A 15,650-nucleotide genomic window follows, 5' to 3' on the forward strand; every position below is an offset into this window, starting at 1 on the left:
TTCAGCACCTTCCTCTACAAACGTGTCCATGATGTCGTATATGCTAGCCAAAATAACATGTACGTCGTCAAACCTGCGTCCACAACCCCGCCCCCCCCTCCCTCCCGCCAATATCATGTTCTCTTTTGATTGGAAGAAATTACGTCAACTGAAACAGAAATTATATTCCGTTACAGATACTCTCTGAGGGTATTTAAAATACAGTGGCTTTGCAAATACCAAGGGTGTTATTCATTCATTCAATTTTATCTTCGTACTGTACCACACAGATAGAAATAAGATGCTAAACCGGTCAAAATAAAGCACCTATGCAGTCGGGCACGTAACCGCGTAAGGCCGCGGCACGCACATCCGTACGCACGGGAAGGGCACATACACACAAACACACACACACACTAGTCATATACCGGCAAGAGGAGATAAGCTATGAACCCAAACATGAAGGTACATGTAGATCAGTTCTGTCTTCTTCCCTTTTCACTGTGGTTCTTTCATAATGAAAGCTACTTGTTAGCACTAAACTAAAGTTAGTGTCTGGAGGCTGAACTTCGGTAAAGCTGAACTTGTCCATGTGTTTCTGAGGCACAGAATGAGCAGCGTTTCCTTCCAAAGAGAAATAGTCATCAATCTCTCCTCCCGACATAAAAATAAAGAAGTCATCTTATTATCATCACTGTTAAACCTGTCAGCCCCCTGTGCGTGGCGTGCCTGTGTTAAACACCTGCAGATTCAGGGCAGGATCGCGGTACTGACTGAACTCCGCGAAACACGTGGGGAAGTTACTTCAGTATGACTTTTTTCCCCCCTCAATTTTTCCATTTGACGGAAATCTGTCGTGGTGACGGAGAACTTTAATCCCTGTGCTATATTTTCATGTCACAAATGGCCAAGTTATATTTTAACTGAATTTACCTGAAAAACAAATATTCTATTATTTTAGATTCCCCAATTTTTCTTACCAGATTATATACTACATATCATGTTTTATTTTTACAGGTTGCAATATGGAGTATGGTGCTGATCCATCCTGCTTATGTTACGCCAATACATACATTAAGAATGTCACACGTCACTTTTTAAATCAACAGTTTTCTAATAATACACATTTTTATAAAGAAATAACAATTCTATATTGTTATTTACTCTTTAGTATGATGATAAACTATACAATAAATAATTCTGATCCTAGTTTTTGCACAGGGATCATTTGTGGAAACGGTGACATGGCTGCCGAGCATCAGTATGATGGGATCTGTAACAACCATGTCACATCTGCCCACTGACACATTTTGTGTTTTTAATAAACTGTTATTGTTTTAGATCCACAATACTAACATTTATGAATAAGAGGAGAATTAGCAATAATAAGTATATAAGTTTATTACTAATAAAGTACTGGTACTGACCAGATCATCATGGGTAATGTCACGTCCGTCCACCAATTATTTATGCTCTTTCTACTGCTATTTTAAGAATTCTATTCTAATTTATTTTCTTCCATTCTGTGTTATTATTTTATATTCTGTGCTATATTCTGTTCTATACTGAATTTATTAATTTCAATGCCCCCCCCACCCCAGGTGTTAGGGTTATTATACCATATTAACCCTAACCCTATTATACCATATTCAAAATCCAATATTTCTGAAAATATAGCTTCCACTGTCAAATAATATCAGCAGTCTGTGCACAAATGTATTTCAACACAGTTGTATGCTTTTCTTAGAACTTTTTTTTTTTTTTTTTTGACAAAAATGGCCACTCATTTGACCCCCTAAGTAAATTTTAGCTGCTATGAGTGAACTCTAAAGGGTTAAGTGCTGTTTTGTGTTGACAGGTTGTGGTTTTGCTGTGTGTGTGTGTGTGTGTGTGTGTGTGTGTGTCACCTCTGCAGCTCTTCCCATCCTCCTGCAGGATGTATCCTCTGGGGCAGGAGCACAGGTAGCCTCCCTCTGTGTTCTTACAGATGAAGTTACAGGGCTTTGGTGCTTGTATGCACTCGTCCACGTCTAAAGGGAGAGGAAAAAGAAAGAGGGAGAGACGTAAAAAAGGGTTTGAGCGCGCAGACAGAAATTCCATAAGCGGAGCTGATGAGATGGACAGATTCAGAGGAGTGTGTGGGCGGTCCACCCACGTAGTTCTGGCTTCTTTTACTAGACAGCAGGAATGAGAACAGGAGGTGGACGTGGTGGGACAGGAGTCCATAAAGACCCAGTAACTCTTACCCACACACTGAGTGCCGCTGATGTCAGTGGTGTAGCCCTGTTTGCAGGTGCAGCTGTAGGAACCTAAGGCGTTGATGCACTGGCCGTTTTTGCACAGGTTCCCCATCACACGACACTCATCAATATCTGAGAAAAAAAAAGACGAAAATTATTCCAGAATAACTGGTGGAAAATATTAGGGATGCACAATAACTGTTTTTTTGTTTTTTTTTTGTTTGTTTTTTTTTACAATCAGTACCGATAACTTCCTGCTTCTTGTAACTGATACTGATAACAAACAACAGTAGTTCCCATTCTTCAAATTCTTTTATTATTTCAAGTCAGTTAGTGTGTGTCTTAAAAATCAAGTTTGGATTGTTTTATGGGCCACCACCCAAAAATAAATGCCGAAAAAGCATGTTTTATAAACTTTTATAGCAGTTCTATTTGTTTAAGTGGTGCCGCACAGCAAGCTTAGTTTACATAAAACAAAATGTGTTGACCTTATGATGTTTGACACTGTAAGAATCTGATTTGAACAAATATTTTAATGAAATAGTTTCATTACTTCTGCCAAGGAGGTTATGTTTTCATCGGGGTTGTTTGTCTGTTGGTAAGATAACTCAAAAAGTTATAGGACAGATTTTGATGACATTTTCAGGAAGTGTTGATACTGGCACAAGGAACAAATGATTAAATGTTGGTGGTGATCTTGGAGGGAGGGGGCTGATCAGCCTTGGCGGAGGTCTGCGTTCTCCAAGTGCTTTTCTAGTTAAGTTGACAATTATTTTGTAGAACATAAATAGCGTCATCGAAACAGTTGTTTCTACTTGAAATTTGCAGTTGTTCTAAGAGTCTGATTTAAACCAGCTCTACATGTAAAGTATCATGAGATAACTTTTGTTATGATTTGGCGCTCTATAAATAAAATCTGATTGATTGATTCTCATTTTGAGGTTGTAACCACTTGTAATAATAATAACGGATTAGATTTATATAGCTTTTCTATGAACGCATACTCAAAGCGCGTACCATTATTCACTGACTCACACATTCACACTCAGGTGGTGTTAAACAACATCTGTATCCACAGCTGACCACACTGACGGAGGCGACCACCACCAAACATTCATACACCGGTGTGAGCAGATGTGTATATATATATATATATATATATATATATATATATATATATATATATATATATATGTATAGGCGTGTGCAATATTCATATCTCAAAGACGTGCAATCATTTCTTTTCTTTTTTTTTCATTACCTTTCTGTTTTACACACCATGGGGTACCACAGTGGTTTTCTCTACCACTGTAACATACTAGTTTTTGTGGCAGAAAACTGAAGTCATGCTACTGCTGCTGGCTGAACGTAAGTTTACATGTTATTAATGTTGAAAAGATGTGAATATTTACAGAACACAACTTTGGGCAAGGCCTGAATATGGAAGTAAATCTGTCTCATCAGATTTTGAATTATAAAAGCTATTGAATTTCTAGCACTGAATTTTTTTGCACTGAAATGAAGTATCTGAATTTTTTGTCTCTGAATTCAACTATGTTCATAAATTTAGAATAAAAAAATTCAGATGCAAAAAATTCAGATCACACATCCGTGCTGACCGTCTTCCTGCATTGGTGTCACATGACCAACCTAATGTAACTTCATTGACTGGCTGTCGGTTCAACTTGAGACAGAATCAGTTGCTTATCCTTGGTGTTCTGGGTGTGTGAACTATTTTTTGCGTCTGAATTTTTTGCTTCAGAATTTTATGCATCTGAATGTTTTGCATCTGATTTTTTAAAATTCTAAATTTATAAACATAGTTGAATTCAGAGACAAAAAATTCAAATACTTAATTTCAGTGCAAAAAAATTCAGCGCAAGAAATTCAATGGCTTTTATAATTCAAAATCTGATGAGACAGATTTACTTCCATACCTCAACACTTATATTGTGGCTGTTCTTCCTGTTTATTGAGGACAGGGATGAAATCCTGCATCATCTTCTCAGCACCTGGAGCAGATCTCCATCAGGTCCATATTTGGGGCTCCTGTGCTCCAGGACAGTACTGGATAATTCCTGCTACTGCTACATCTCCACAGATCTCACACAGATCTGCACCAGTGTTCTACACCGACACATACATTCATTTTGTACTCTAGATTAGATTGTAAGTGGACTTTATTATGGGCTGTATTTATCGGTGAAAACTTTAATTATTGGAATTATCTGAATGATATCATGTTTTTCAATATTGGACCAATAATTATCAGTGCGGATAGTTCTTGTGCATCCCTAAAATTATTTATTCCACAACTCCTAGAGAGGAATTTCCTAAAAGCAGAGACTTGATGATCAATACCAGTTCTGATGCATGACTGAACGGCCCAGAGTTATTAAAGGCTTTGGAACTTATTACCCCTGAGTGCCTCAGATTTCTTGAAAAACATGCAACTAATAAAATCCCCAAAGTGAAGAGCACCAGAGAGATTGTTCTTAAACTTTTACACCCAAACCCCACTCCACACAAACTGTTTCTTTTCCAGTAACTGTAATGTTTCAGAGATGAAAAACAAAACCAAGGTAAATACTGGGTTTTGTTTTTCACCCATAAAGAACTAAACTGTTTAATTCCTGTTGATCCATTAATCCTATCAATCCATGTCGATAATTGGTGTCAAATACAGTTCAAATTTTCATGGTCATCAGATATGATCATATTTGGACGTTCAGAGGCTCCGTAGTTACCGTGGAAACACTGTCATCTTCTACATTGATTCCCCAGTAAAACCCATGGAGTTGGATCAGTGACAGTGGATGGACACACTGGGTTTATGTTCAATTAAAGTTATACCTACCGATGTGGCATTTCTCACAGCACTTAGTAAAAATCTGAACATGAACAACCCTCCTCCCTCCAAAGCCCCGCCCGCTTCCCTCTGCCTGGGCTCTGACGCTCTCCTCCTCTCACCTGATGCATATGGTGGAAGCGGAGGTGGAGGCGGAGGTCCAGTCCAGTCCGGTCCGCTTCGGTTCTATTCTATTCTATTCTATTCTACAGCCTGTGCAGTATTTAAATAAAAGCAGTTCTGTATTAAAGCATCAGTTCAAAGTTCATCTGTAAGTGGATGAAGTGTGATAAACAGACTTGACTTAAAGCCCCGCCCCCTGAGCAGGACCCTTCCTCTGCCATAAACAGACCTGACTTAAAGCCCCGCCCCCTGAGCAGGACCCTACCTCTGCTGTAAAAAGACCTGACTTAAAGCCCCGCCCCCTGAGCAGGACCCTACCTCTGCCGTAAACAGACATGACTTAAAGCCCCGCCCCCTGATCAGGACCCTACCTCTGCTGTAAACAGACCTGACTTAAAGCCCGCCCCCTGAGCAGGACCCTACCTCTGTCGTAAACAGACCTGACTTAGAGCCCCGCCCCCTGAGCCGGACCCTACCTCTGCCGCAAACAGACCTGACTTAAAGCCCCGCCCCCTGAGCAGGACCCTACCTCTGCCGTAAACAGACCTGACTTAGAGCCCCGCCCCCTGAGCAGGACCCTACCTCTGCCGTAAACAGACCAGACTTAAAGCCCCGCCCCCTGAGCAGGACCCTACCTCTGCCGTCGGTGGTGTAGCCCGGTCCCAGAGGACACATCTTTTTGTAGTGGGTGGTTCCAGGCAGAGGACAGAGCTCACAGTTACTGCCCCAGCCTCTGCCGCCGTCGCAGCAGCATTCCGACTTGGTCACCATGTTCCTGTTACTGGACGTCATCTGACACAGCGTGGTCAGGACCTCTGTGTAACAGAAGCCCTCCCGGTTATCTGCAAGGACGGACAGAGAGACAGATGAGACAAGACAGGACAGATGGGTCAGGACGGGTCAGGAGACGGGTCAGGTCCAGACAGGATGTATCCTGACAGCGGCAGACGTAAACAGACGTAAACAGATAACCCACACCGCTCTATCGCTGGGACTGGAACAGGAAACGAATGCACAGATTCCACAGTCTGGTGGGAGGGTTTACTCACCCTCTACTACATATCACATGTGTCCCGAGATAGAAGACATTTAGACTAACAGAGGACATTTAGACTAACAGAGGACATTTAGACTAACAGAGGACATTTAGACTAACAGAGGACATTTAGACTAAGAGAAGACATTTAGACTAAGAGAAGACCTTAAAAGGATTTCTATGTCAGTATCTTAGAAGAAAAACACAAGAGCAACTACTGAGTAAAACTACTGAGTAAAAGTAAAGTAATAAAGTAATAATGAGGGACAGGGAAAGGATGTTTTGGCTGACTGTAACATCACAGCAATGGGACGCATACAAACATTATACATACTTTTCCATCCTTTTAGATCCAAAAATAAAAGGTAAATGTAGACTAGGGATGTAACAATTACCGGTATAACGATAAACTGCAAATTGCAGATGGTTAGTATTACCGTTTAAATTCTAATTATCATGATAACCTTGATTGATTACTGCACTTTTCCGGAGAAAACGCCTATGTAAAGATCTGCTTTTATGTCAAATATTTGAGTATAGGTTTAATTTATTAAAATTTTAATATTTGGAACCAATATTCACTTTTAAAGTCTTTGAAAAGGTTCGTTAAGCATCTGTGTGTTATTTATGCAATAAATTATATAAATTTTTCGAATCGGATTTTATATACAGTATTTTTTTGTGTTTTCTGGCCTTTTGTGTTTTCATAGTAGGTTAAAGTGAAAGACCCCAAACATGGGTATAGTAAACATTTGTTAATATAGTATATAAAGGCAAAATCAAAAGGACTGAAAAACGGCCAAAATAGGCTCAGACCACTAAGGGTTAATATTTGAATGTTTCTGCAACAGAAGGTACATTGTGCCAATTATTTCATTTGGTTTTTTGTTGTTTTTTATTTTTTTCAAAATACAACTTGGTTAAATTATTTCAGTGTGTATTAGTACTTTTTGAACATTTTGAGCACAATTTCAACAATACCGCGATAATAATGATAATCGTGATAATTTTGGTCACAATAACCATGATATGAAATTTTCATATCATTACATTACATTACAATGTAGACATATTTCCCCCCAGGATAGACCTAATGATGACCTCAGAGAAACGCAAAGAAAAAAAAAAAGTTAGACTCTTCCTCTTATCCATCCCATAATTAATGAATTTATAATAAAATACTGGGTCCAAAAATAGGACCCAAATATGGACATTAAATCTCTCTAGGTGTCAGTGCATTAGATGTGTAAACGTGTGTAAATAGTCTTCTATAGACTCTAAATAAAGACACTGTGTTCAATGTGTTGTTTTTCTAATCCACACGTGGGTTTTTCATCAATCTCAGTCTCATTCCAGGTTTGGTGTAGAACCCATCGTGCCCACTGGTGTTACATACGGAACCTGAACATTTAAACACTAATAAATCACAAGTAGTTTTGCAATAGTGGTCATTTTTGTCAAATCGTCTGCCTTGAATATTTACTTCAATTCCCAAAATGCACCTGTGAGAGAATAAAAAGATATATATTAAAAAAAATAGTGTGTAATTTTTGTTTCCTTTTCACCATGTTACATGCAGATTTTTGTATTAAATATAATGTAAAATAATATAAAAATGTGTTTAATCTGAAAAATAGTTTGTCTTTTACCTCAGTAAATATTTATTTTTTAAAATAATCCCACAGTGCTTCCAAACCTGCTTCATAACATTAGGCTACATCTTATCTGAATTTTTAGCCCCCATGTCCTGCTTTAGGACCAGTTCATCTCAGTCTCATTCTAGGTTTGGTGTGGAACCCATTGTGTCCACTGGTGTTACATGCAGAACCTGAACATTTAAACGCAAATAAATCAACAGTGATTTTACAACAGCGGTCATTTTTGTGAAACACTCTGCCTTGAATATTTACTACGATTCCCAAAATACACCTGTGAGAGAATAAAGATATTAAAAAAAAGAGTACATAGTACATATACACATACATACAGTATATGTGTACACATACAGGGGTTGGACAAAATAATGGAAACACCTTAAAAAATCAACAAAATATAATTTAATATGGTGTAGGTCCGCCTTTTGCGGCAATTACAGCCTCAATTCTCTGAGGTACTGATTCATACAACTTGTGAATTGTTTCCAAAGGAATTTTAAGCCATTCTTCAGTTAGAATACCCTCCAACTCTTTTAGAGACGATGGCGGTGGAAATCGACGTCTTACTTGAATCTCTAAAACTGACCATAAATGCTCAATAATGTTGAGGTCTGGGGACTGTGCCGGCCATACGAGATGCTCAACTTCATTAGAATGTTCCTCATGCCATTCTTTAACAATTCTAGCTGTATGGATTGGGGCATTATCATCTTGAGGTAAAGGTGTTTCCATTATTTTGTCCAACCCCTGTACGTATACACATACATATACAGACACATACACACATACTTATGCACACGTATACACACATATACACATACTTATACACACACATATACACATATGTATACACATACTTACACACACGTATACACATACATATACACATATTTATACACACACATATATACACATACGCATACACACACATATACACACACATATACACATACATATACATACCGATACATTCCGTCTGTGTGGGGTTTGCGACAAACCCTTGGTCACATCTGCAGCGGTAACTTCCCACTGTGTTCTCACATCGGCCGTTCTTGCAGATGCCTGGTTTGGCTGCACACTCATTTAGATCTGACAGAAACACATTAACAAGAAAACTATTTTTACAACATACTGAAAATGACACACATACATTTATTCATTCATTACTTATTACAAATGTAATTCAAGATTCTATAAATAAGCACTAATTAAAACATGTTTAGTTTTCATACAGTAACTGACGTTCTAACCTGTTCATGTAATGGAATGGTTTCTGGATGTGAACGATCTTGTATCTTTTTTCTTTTTCTTTTTTTTACCTTTTTACCTTTATTGAACCAGGACAGAAGCTCATTGAGATTAATAATCTCTTTTTCACCAGTGTCCTGGCCGAGACCGCAGCAGCAGAATTTACGCTAAATAGAAATCACGTCCATACATGCACACTCAAAGTATCCATAAAACACAGTAACAGTCCAGACATAAAACATTAAAACCCTGAACTAAGAGCAGACAAAGGTGCTGAAGGTTTACCAATGCATCCTTCTCCTCCAGGCTGTCGAGTGTATCCAGGGGAACAGATGCACATGTATGTACCGATGAGGTTTTTACAGGTCATGCCTCTGCTGGCACAGTCATCCACACCATCCTCACACTCATTCTGGTCTGGAAGACAGAAATATAACAAATATAACAGACATATATCAGAAATATAAAAGAAATATAACAGACATATAACAGAAATATAAAGAAATATAACAGACATATAACAGAAATATAAAAGAAATATAACAGACATATAACAGAAATATAACAGACATATCACAGAAATATAACAGACATATAACAGAAATATAACAGACATATAACAGAAATATAACAGAAATATAACAAAAATATAACAGACATATAACAAAAATATAACAGACATATAACAGAAATATAACAAAAATATAACAGACATATAACAGAAATATAACAAAAATATAACAGACATATAACAAAAATATAACAGACATATAACAGAAATATAAAAGAAATATAAAAGACATATAACAGAAATATAACAGACATATAACAGAAATATAACAAAAATATAACAGACATATAACAGAAATATAAAAGAAATATAACAGACATATAACAGAAATATAACAGACATATAACAGAAATATAACAAAAAATATAACAGACATATCACAGAAATATAACATAAATATAACAAAAATATAACAGACATATAACAGAAATATAACAAAAATATAACAGACATATAACAAAAATATAACAGACATATAACAAAAATATAACAGACATATAACAGAAATATAACAAAAATATAACAGACATATAGCAGAAATATAACAAAAATATAACAGACATATAGCAGAAATATAACAGACATATAACAGAAATATAACAAAAATATAACAGACATATAACAGAAATATAACAAACATATAATAAAAATATAACAGACATATGACAGTGAAAGTGAAACTCAAGACGCTTTACTAATTCCTCTATTGCCGCATTTCCGGTTCGACTCTGCCCATCTCCTGTTTTTGTGCACCTCATTTCCTTTCCCCTGCTTTCGGAAACTTATATTTGAGGGGGTATGACGTTAGTTGCCCGCACCGGAACCGGAACTGGGCCTGAATGACGGCCTGGTGTTCACTCTGCCGCTAGATTCACAAGCGCTGCTCAATCGTAAATCAAATATGTGACATTCCTGTAAATGAATCACATGCTGTGGACAAATGTTTGAGCAGATTGGAGGGATTCCACCTTTTAGAAGAAATGGAAGCTTTGACAGTGTTCCAGTGGACCTGGTGTCGTCTGTTTGGACCGTTTCTGCCTCAACGCCATGTTGGCTACGTTCTGACCAAAACAATGCAGCGTACGCGTGACATCATCACGTATGCACAGCGAAGGCAGAATTGAGCTACTGGGATCCAGTCCTCAAAAAGAACCGGTTCTCAATTTTCATCCCTAGTGTTCAGTGTGTGTGTCTGCTGTTGGTCCTGTCTGTCTTGTTCTGTATCGTCTGAATGATGCTAACAGTTCAGAGTGTGTCCAGGGTGGGAACTGTCTTTAATAATGTTGTGCGCTTTTGTTTTGTGCATCTGTGTATGTGTATATGTGTGTGGCAGTGATGCCAGTGCTGTAACGAAGGTTATACTCGTTAACAAAAACTAACGAAATGTCAAAAACTAGAATTGAAAAAACCTTTTTTCCCTTTGCAAATGTAAACATTTTCATATCATTTTACTGTATTTACACTAAAACAAACTAACATTTCACAAATACACGAATAACCTCAACAAAAATGAACATTTTGAAATGCCTGAAGTGTAATTTTAACAATATTCTGCCTGTTATTAAATGTTTTGTGCGTTTGTTGATCCACTGTGATCTGTACGTTGTAATTTACATGTTTAAATGATAAACTGAGACATAATATTGTTAAAATTGCACTTATTTTTCTTAAGAAATTTCAGCTTGATCATATTATTCACATAAAGGATAGTTGGCAGATGTAAAGATTTTCGTCGCATAATTTTACTTTTTTCGCTCTAAAACACAGAGGAAAGTTTGGAGTTGTCATTATTTATATATTATTATGTTATTATTTCACTGGTCCGGCCCACTGGAAGATCAAATTTGGCTTACTATGGTCCCTGAACTTAAATGAGTTTGACAGCCCTGTCTAACGAGAAGTAAATGCAATTTTACCAACATTCTGTTATTAAATGTTCTGTGTATTTGTAGATCCACCGTGATCTGTAAGTTGTAATGTACACGTGTAAATGATAAACAGAGGCAGAATATCTTTTAAATTGCACTTGTTTTTGTTAAGACATTTCAAAGTGTTCCTATTTTTCAGATTTTTAAGTAAACTTTGTAGATGTAAACATTATCATAATTTAATTTAGCTTTTGTCACTGTTATTATTGTACTGGTTCGGCCCAAGGTTATTATCGTTAACGAAAACTAATAAAATGACGAAAACTAAAATTGAAAAAACATTTTCGTTAACAGAAATAAATAAAAGCTATAATTAAAAGAAACAAAACAATAACTAACTGAAACTGTATTGCGTGTTTACAAAACTAACTACAGTACAACGTATAAAAATTATGGGTAAAATTCCCTTCGTTTTCGTCTTTGTCAATGTTGGATTGATACGAAATCGATTTATTTCGCTTTTCATTTTAGCTAGCAGCACCATACGGCACTTCACGGACCGTCACCTCTTGTAGTTTAGAGTCGTCTTCTCATCCCGTCTCTACCTGGAAACATATATACGACAGCGAGCAAGATGAAAGATATGAAAAAACAAACTAAACTAAAACTAAGCATTTAGAAAAATCAGAAACCTAATAAAAACTAGCAAACCTGCTCTAAAAATGAATTAAAATTAACTGAATTAGAAAAAAATACCCTCAAAACTAAATAAAACAAAACTACAATGAAAAATCCAAAACTATTAGAACCTTGGCTGTAACACACTCCCCAGTTGAGTTCATGCAGTCAGTCCAGTGGTGGTGGTGGTGGTGGTGGTGGGGGTACAGTGCAGTCAGAGGGCCGGTGGTCTGTTTGGAACTCGAACGTAAACACTGACCGTGTAGACACTGACAGGTTCCTCCTGTCTGGGCTGGTCCCTTCCAAACACAACCGTTGCTATGGCAACAGAGCTATCTAATAGAGCGGCGGTGTAAACAGTGACTCAATACAGAGAGTGTTTTAAGATGATCCGAGACAGAACCCTACAGTGTGTGTGTGTGTGTTATGTAACTTTATTGAAGGGCCGGCTTGTATATATGAAGTGGGAAGAGTTAATTTTCTACAAGTACTTTCCAGGAAACAGTATCAGTGAGTCATGCAGCAGAAATACCTTTACACATCCTCCTGTCCTCCCGCAGCACGTAGCCCGTCGGACATTTACATTCATACGAGCCCACCACGTTAACGCAGCGGAAGGCGCACAGCAGAGGGTTCTGGGCACACTCATTAATGTCTGCAGATGGAAACACAAGGCAAACACAGTAGTACAGCGGTGCACAGGCTGTGTAATGGACACCTGAGGATGCATATATTATGGGATATACCTTCACAGGTCATCATTGGACCAGGCTCAAATCCATCATCACAGGCACACTCGAATCCTCCAATCACATTGGTGCAGGTGCCGTTCCCACAGGGATTACCGATGTCACACTCATTTGTGTCTGTGTTGAAAGAAAACATTAAAACCATTAGTATTGTTGTATTTTTGTTGATGTAACAAGAGAAAAAGGATGTCAAAGACCTTAAAGCTGCGGGAGACTTTCAACACCAATTTTTCATCAAATCAGTCCATCCTCAGTCATATCCTCACTATCATGAATCTGTTCGTCTGTCTGTGATTACTCACCTGAATCTCTTCCCTCACAGTGAACAGTTTCTTAGTGCCATCCACCAGAAACAAACCATGTGTTTACAAACAGAGCCGGGAAGGAACCTGGGCATCTGAGGAATTTTGTCACGACGTGCACTGTGGGAAGTGAAGGCTCGTGCAGCCGCCTGTCAGCGGCAGCTGGAACAGACACGACGTGGAAACGGCAGGAGCTCCCTTCCCTCTATGCATATTCCTCCAGCCGTTTCCACATTTTAGCATCGTGTTTGTTTCATCCATATATCATATGGTTGTGCTGCCACGTGGCTACATGAACCTCCCTTTCCCACAATGCTCGTCGTGACAAAATTCCTCAGATGCCCGAGTTCCCTCCCGGCTCTGTTTGTAAACACATGGTTTGTTTCTGGTGGATGGCACTAAGAAACTCTTCACCGTGAGGAAAGAGATTCAGGTGAGTAATGACAGAAAGACTTACAGATTCATGATACTGAGGATATGACTGAGGTTTGACAGATTTGATGAAAAATTGGTCACAAAAGTCTCCTGCACCTTTAAGGACAAACACATCTTTTAGGAGAGAATGATGTAAATACAGTGTTGGTCAAACTGTGGGGTGGGCCCCCTAGGAGGGGTGTGAAGTCTTCCCAGGGGGGTCATGAGATCAGTCCTGGTTGTTTTTTTGTTCTCCAGGTTTGAACATGTATGAGGTGGAACTAATGTTTGATGGTTGGAGCACCCTGGACTCATTTTATGGACGGACACCAAACCAATCTACTGCCGTGGTGATCTGTCACTAGACTAGACAAAGAGTTTAGGTTTGGACAATTGACAAGGACTGGACTGGAAAAGACACATGGACACACAGGTTTGTGTTTTGGACCAGTTTGGACTTGAATGTTCTCAGACGTCTAATGGAAACGGACTCATGGACCCACTGATATTGGTCACATGTTCATCTGTGGAACCAACATGTGTTTGTTGGACTAAAACAAGGAACTGGACTGTCAGAGTTGTACAGTAATTGCACATTTCCTATTTTTATTTGGACAAATATTGTCTCGGAGCAGTCTGGTTGAGTTTATTTGTATGATTCAAGTAAAAATCTAAGTTATTTTTCATTTCAACAAAAAATGATTTAAGGAAAAGTAAAAAGTATTGAGGCTTCCTTCAATAAAAGTTAGAATTGCACCGCTGTTATAATGTTGTTGGGGTTGGGGGGGGGGGCTGGAGATGTTTAGTCCTCCACTGGGGGGAACGACAGAAAAAGACTGAGAACCACTGGTCTAATTTAACTTCATCCTGTTTGAAGGTGATCTGAGGATGCACAGTGAGACAGACAGAGGAGGACTCAGTGAATGAACGGACCTATACATGTGACGCCACTGATGTCCAGCCGGTATCCCATTGGACATTCACAGCGGAAAGAGCCGTCTGTGTTGATGCACTGGCCATTCACGCAAGGGTCATTGAGGCACTCATCAATATCTACAAATAAACAAAGATGAATTAGATTCCACAGCTGTAGACAACATGGCATATAGAATATACAGAAATATAGAATAGAATAGAATAGAATAGAATAGAATAGAATAGAATAGAATAGAACATAATAGAACAGAACAGAATACAATACAATACAATAGAACATAACAGAGTAGAACAGAACAGAATAGAATAGAACAAAATAGAATAGAATAGAATAGAATAGAATAGAATAGAATAGAACAGAACATAACAGAATAGAACAGAACAAAATAGAATAGAATAGAACATAATAGAATAGAACAGATTAAAATAGAACAGAGTAGAACAGAACAAAATAGTAGAATTGAATAGAATAGAACAAAATAGAATAGAACAAAATAGAATAGAATAGAACAAAATAGAATAGAATAGATTAGAACAAAATAGAACAGACTAGAACATAATAGAATAGAACATAATAGAATAAAATAGAACAGAACAAAATAGAATAGAATAGCATAGAACAGAATAGAATAGAACAGAATAGAATAAAATAGAACAGAATAGAACAAAATAAAATAGAAAAGAACAAAATAGAATATAATAGAACAAAATAGAATAGAAAAGAACAAAACAGACCACAATAGAATAGAACAAAACAGAACATAAGAGAATAGAACAAAATAGAACATAACAGAATAGAACAAAATAGAATACAATAGAACAAAATAGACTAGAACAGAATAGAATAGAATAAAACAAAACAGGATAGAACAAAACAGAACAAAATTGAATAGAATAGAACAGACGTGCATGGTCCAGAGTTCCTACCTTTAGGGTGGTCATCATCGTCCCCACGCTGATATCCCTCATTGGGACACAGAAGAGTGTACCCCTCTGATGTGGA

The 15,650-nt window shown here is 37.7% G+C and overlaps 1 protein-coding gene across 1 annotated transcript in view; it reads right to left on the reverse strand.

Annotated features, from left to right (window-relative positions):
* The window catches only part of LOC115417141 (fibrillin-1-like), a 94,984-nt gene that overhangs the window by 15,922 nt on the left and 63,412 nt on the right, over positions 1-15,650 (reverse strand). The window contains 9 exon segments of the mRNA XM_030131148.1: positions 1,887-2,009; positions 2,226-2,351; positions 5,826-6,032; positions 8,845-8,970; positions 9,415-9,546; positions 12,779-12,901; positions 12,993-13,112; positions 14,645-14,764; positions 15,575-15,640. Of these exon segments, the coding sequence (XP_029987008.1) occupies positions 1,887-2,009; positions 2,226-2,351; positions 5,826-6,032; positions 8,845-8,970; positions 9,415-9,546; positions 12,779-12,901; positions 12,993-13,112; positions 14,645-14,764; positions 15,575-15,640 (1,143 nt within the window).

Source organism: Sphaeramia orbicularis, chromosome 3 (genome assembly GCF_902148855.1).
Source record: "Sphaeramia orbicularis chromosome 3, fSphaOr1.1, whole genome shotgun sequence".
Taxonomy (NCBI): domain Eukaryota; kingdom Metazoa; phylum Chordata; class Actinopteri; order Kurtiformes; family Apogonidae; genus Sphaeramia; species Sphaeramia orbicularis.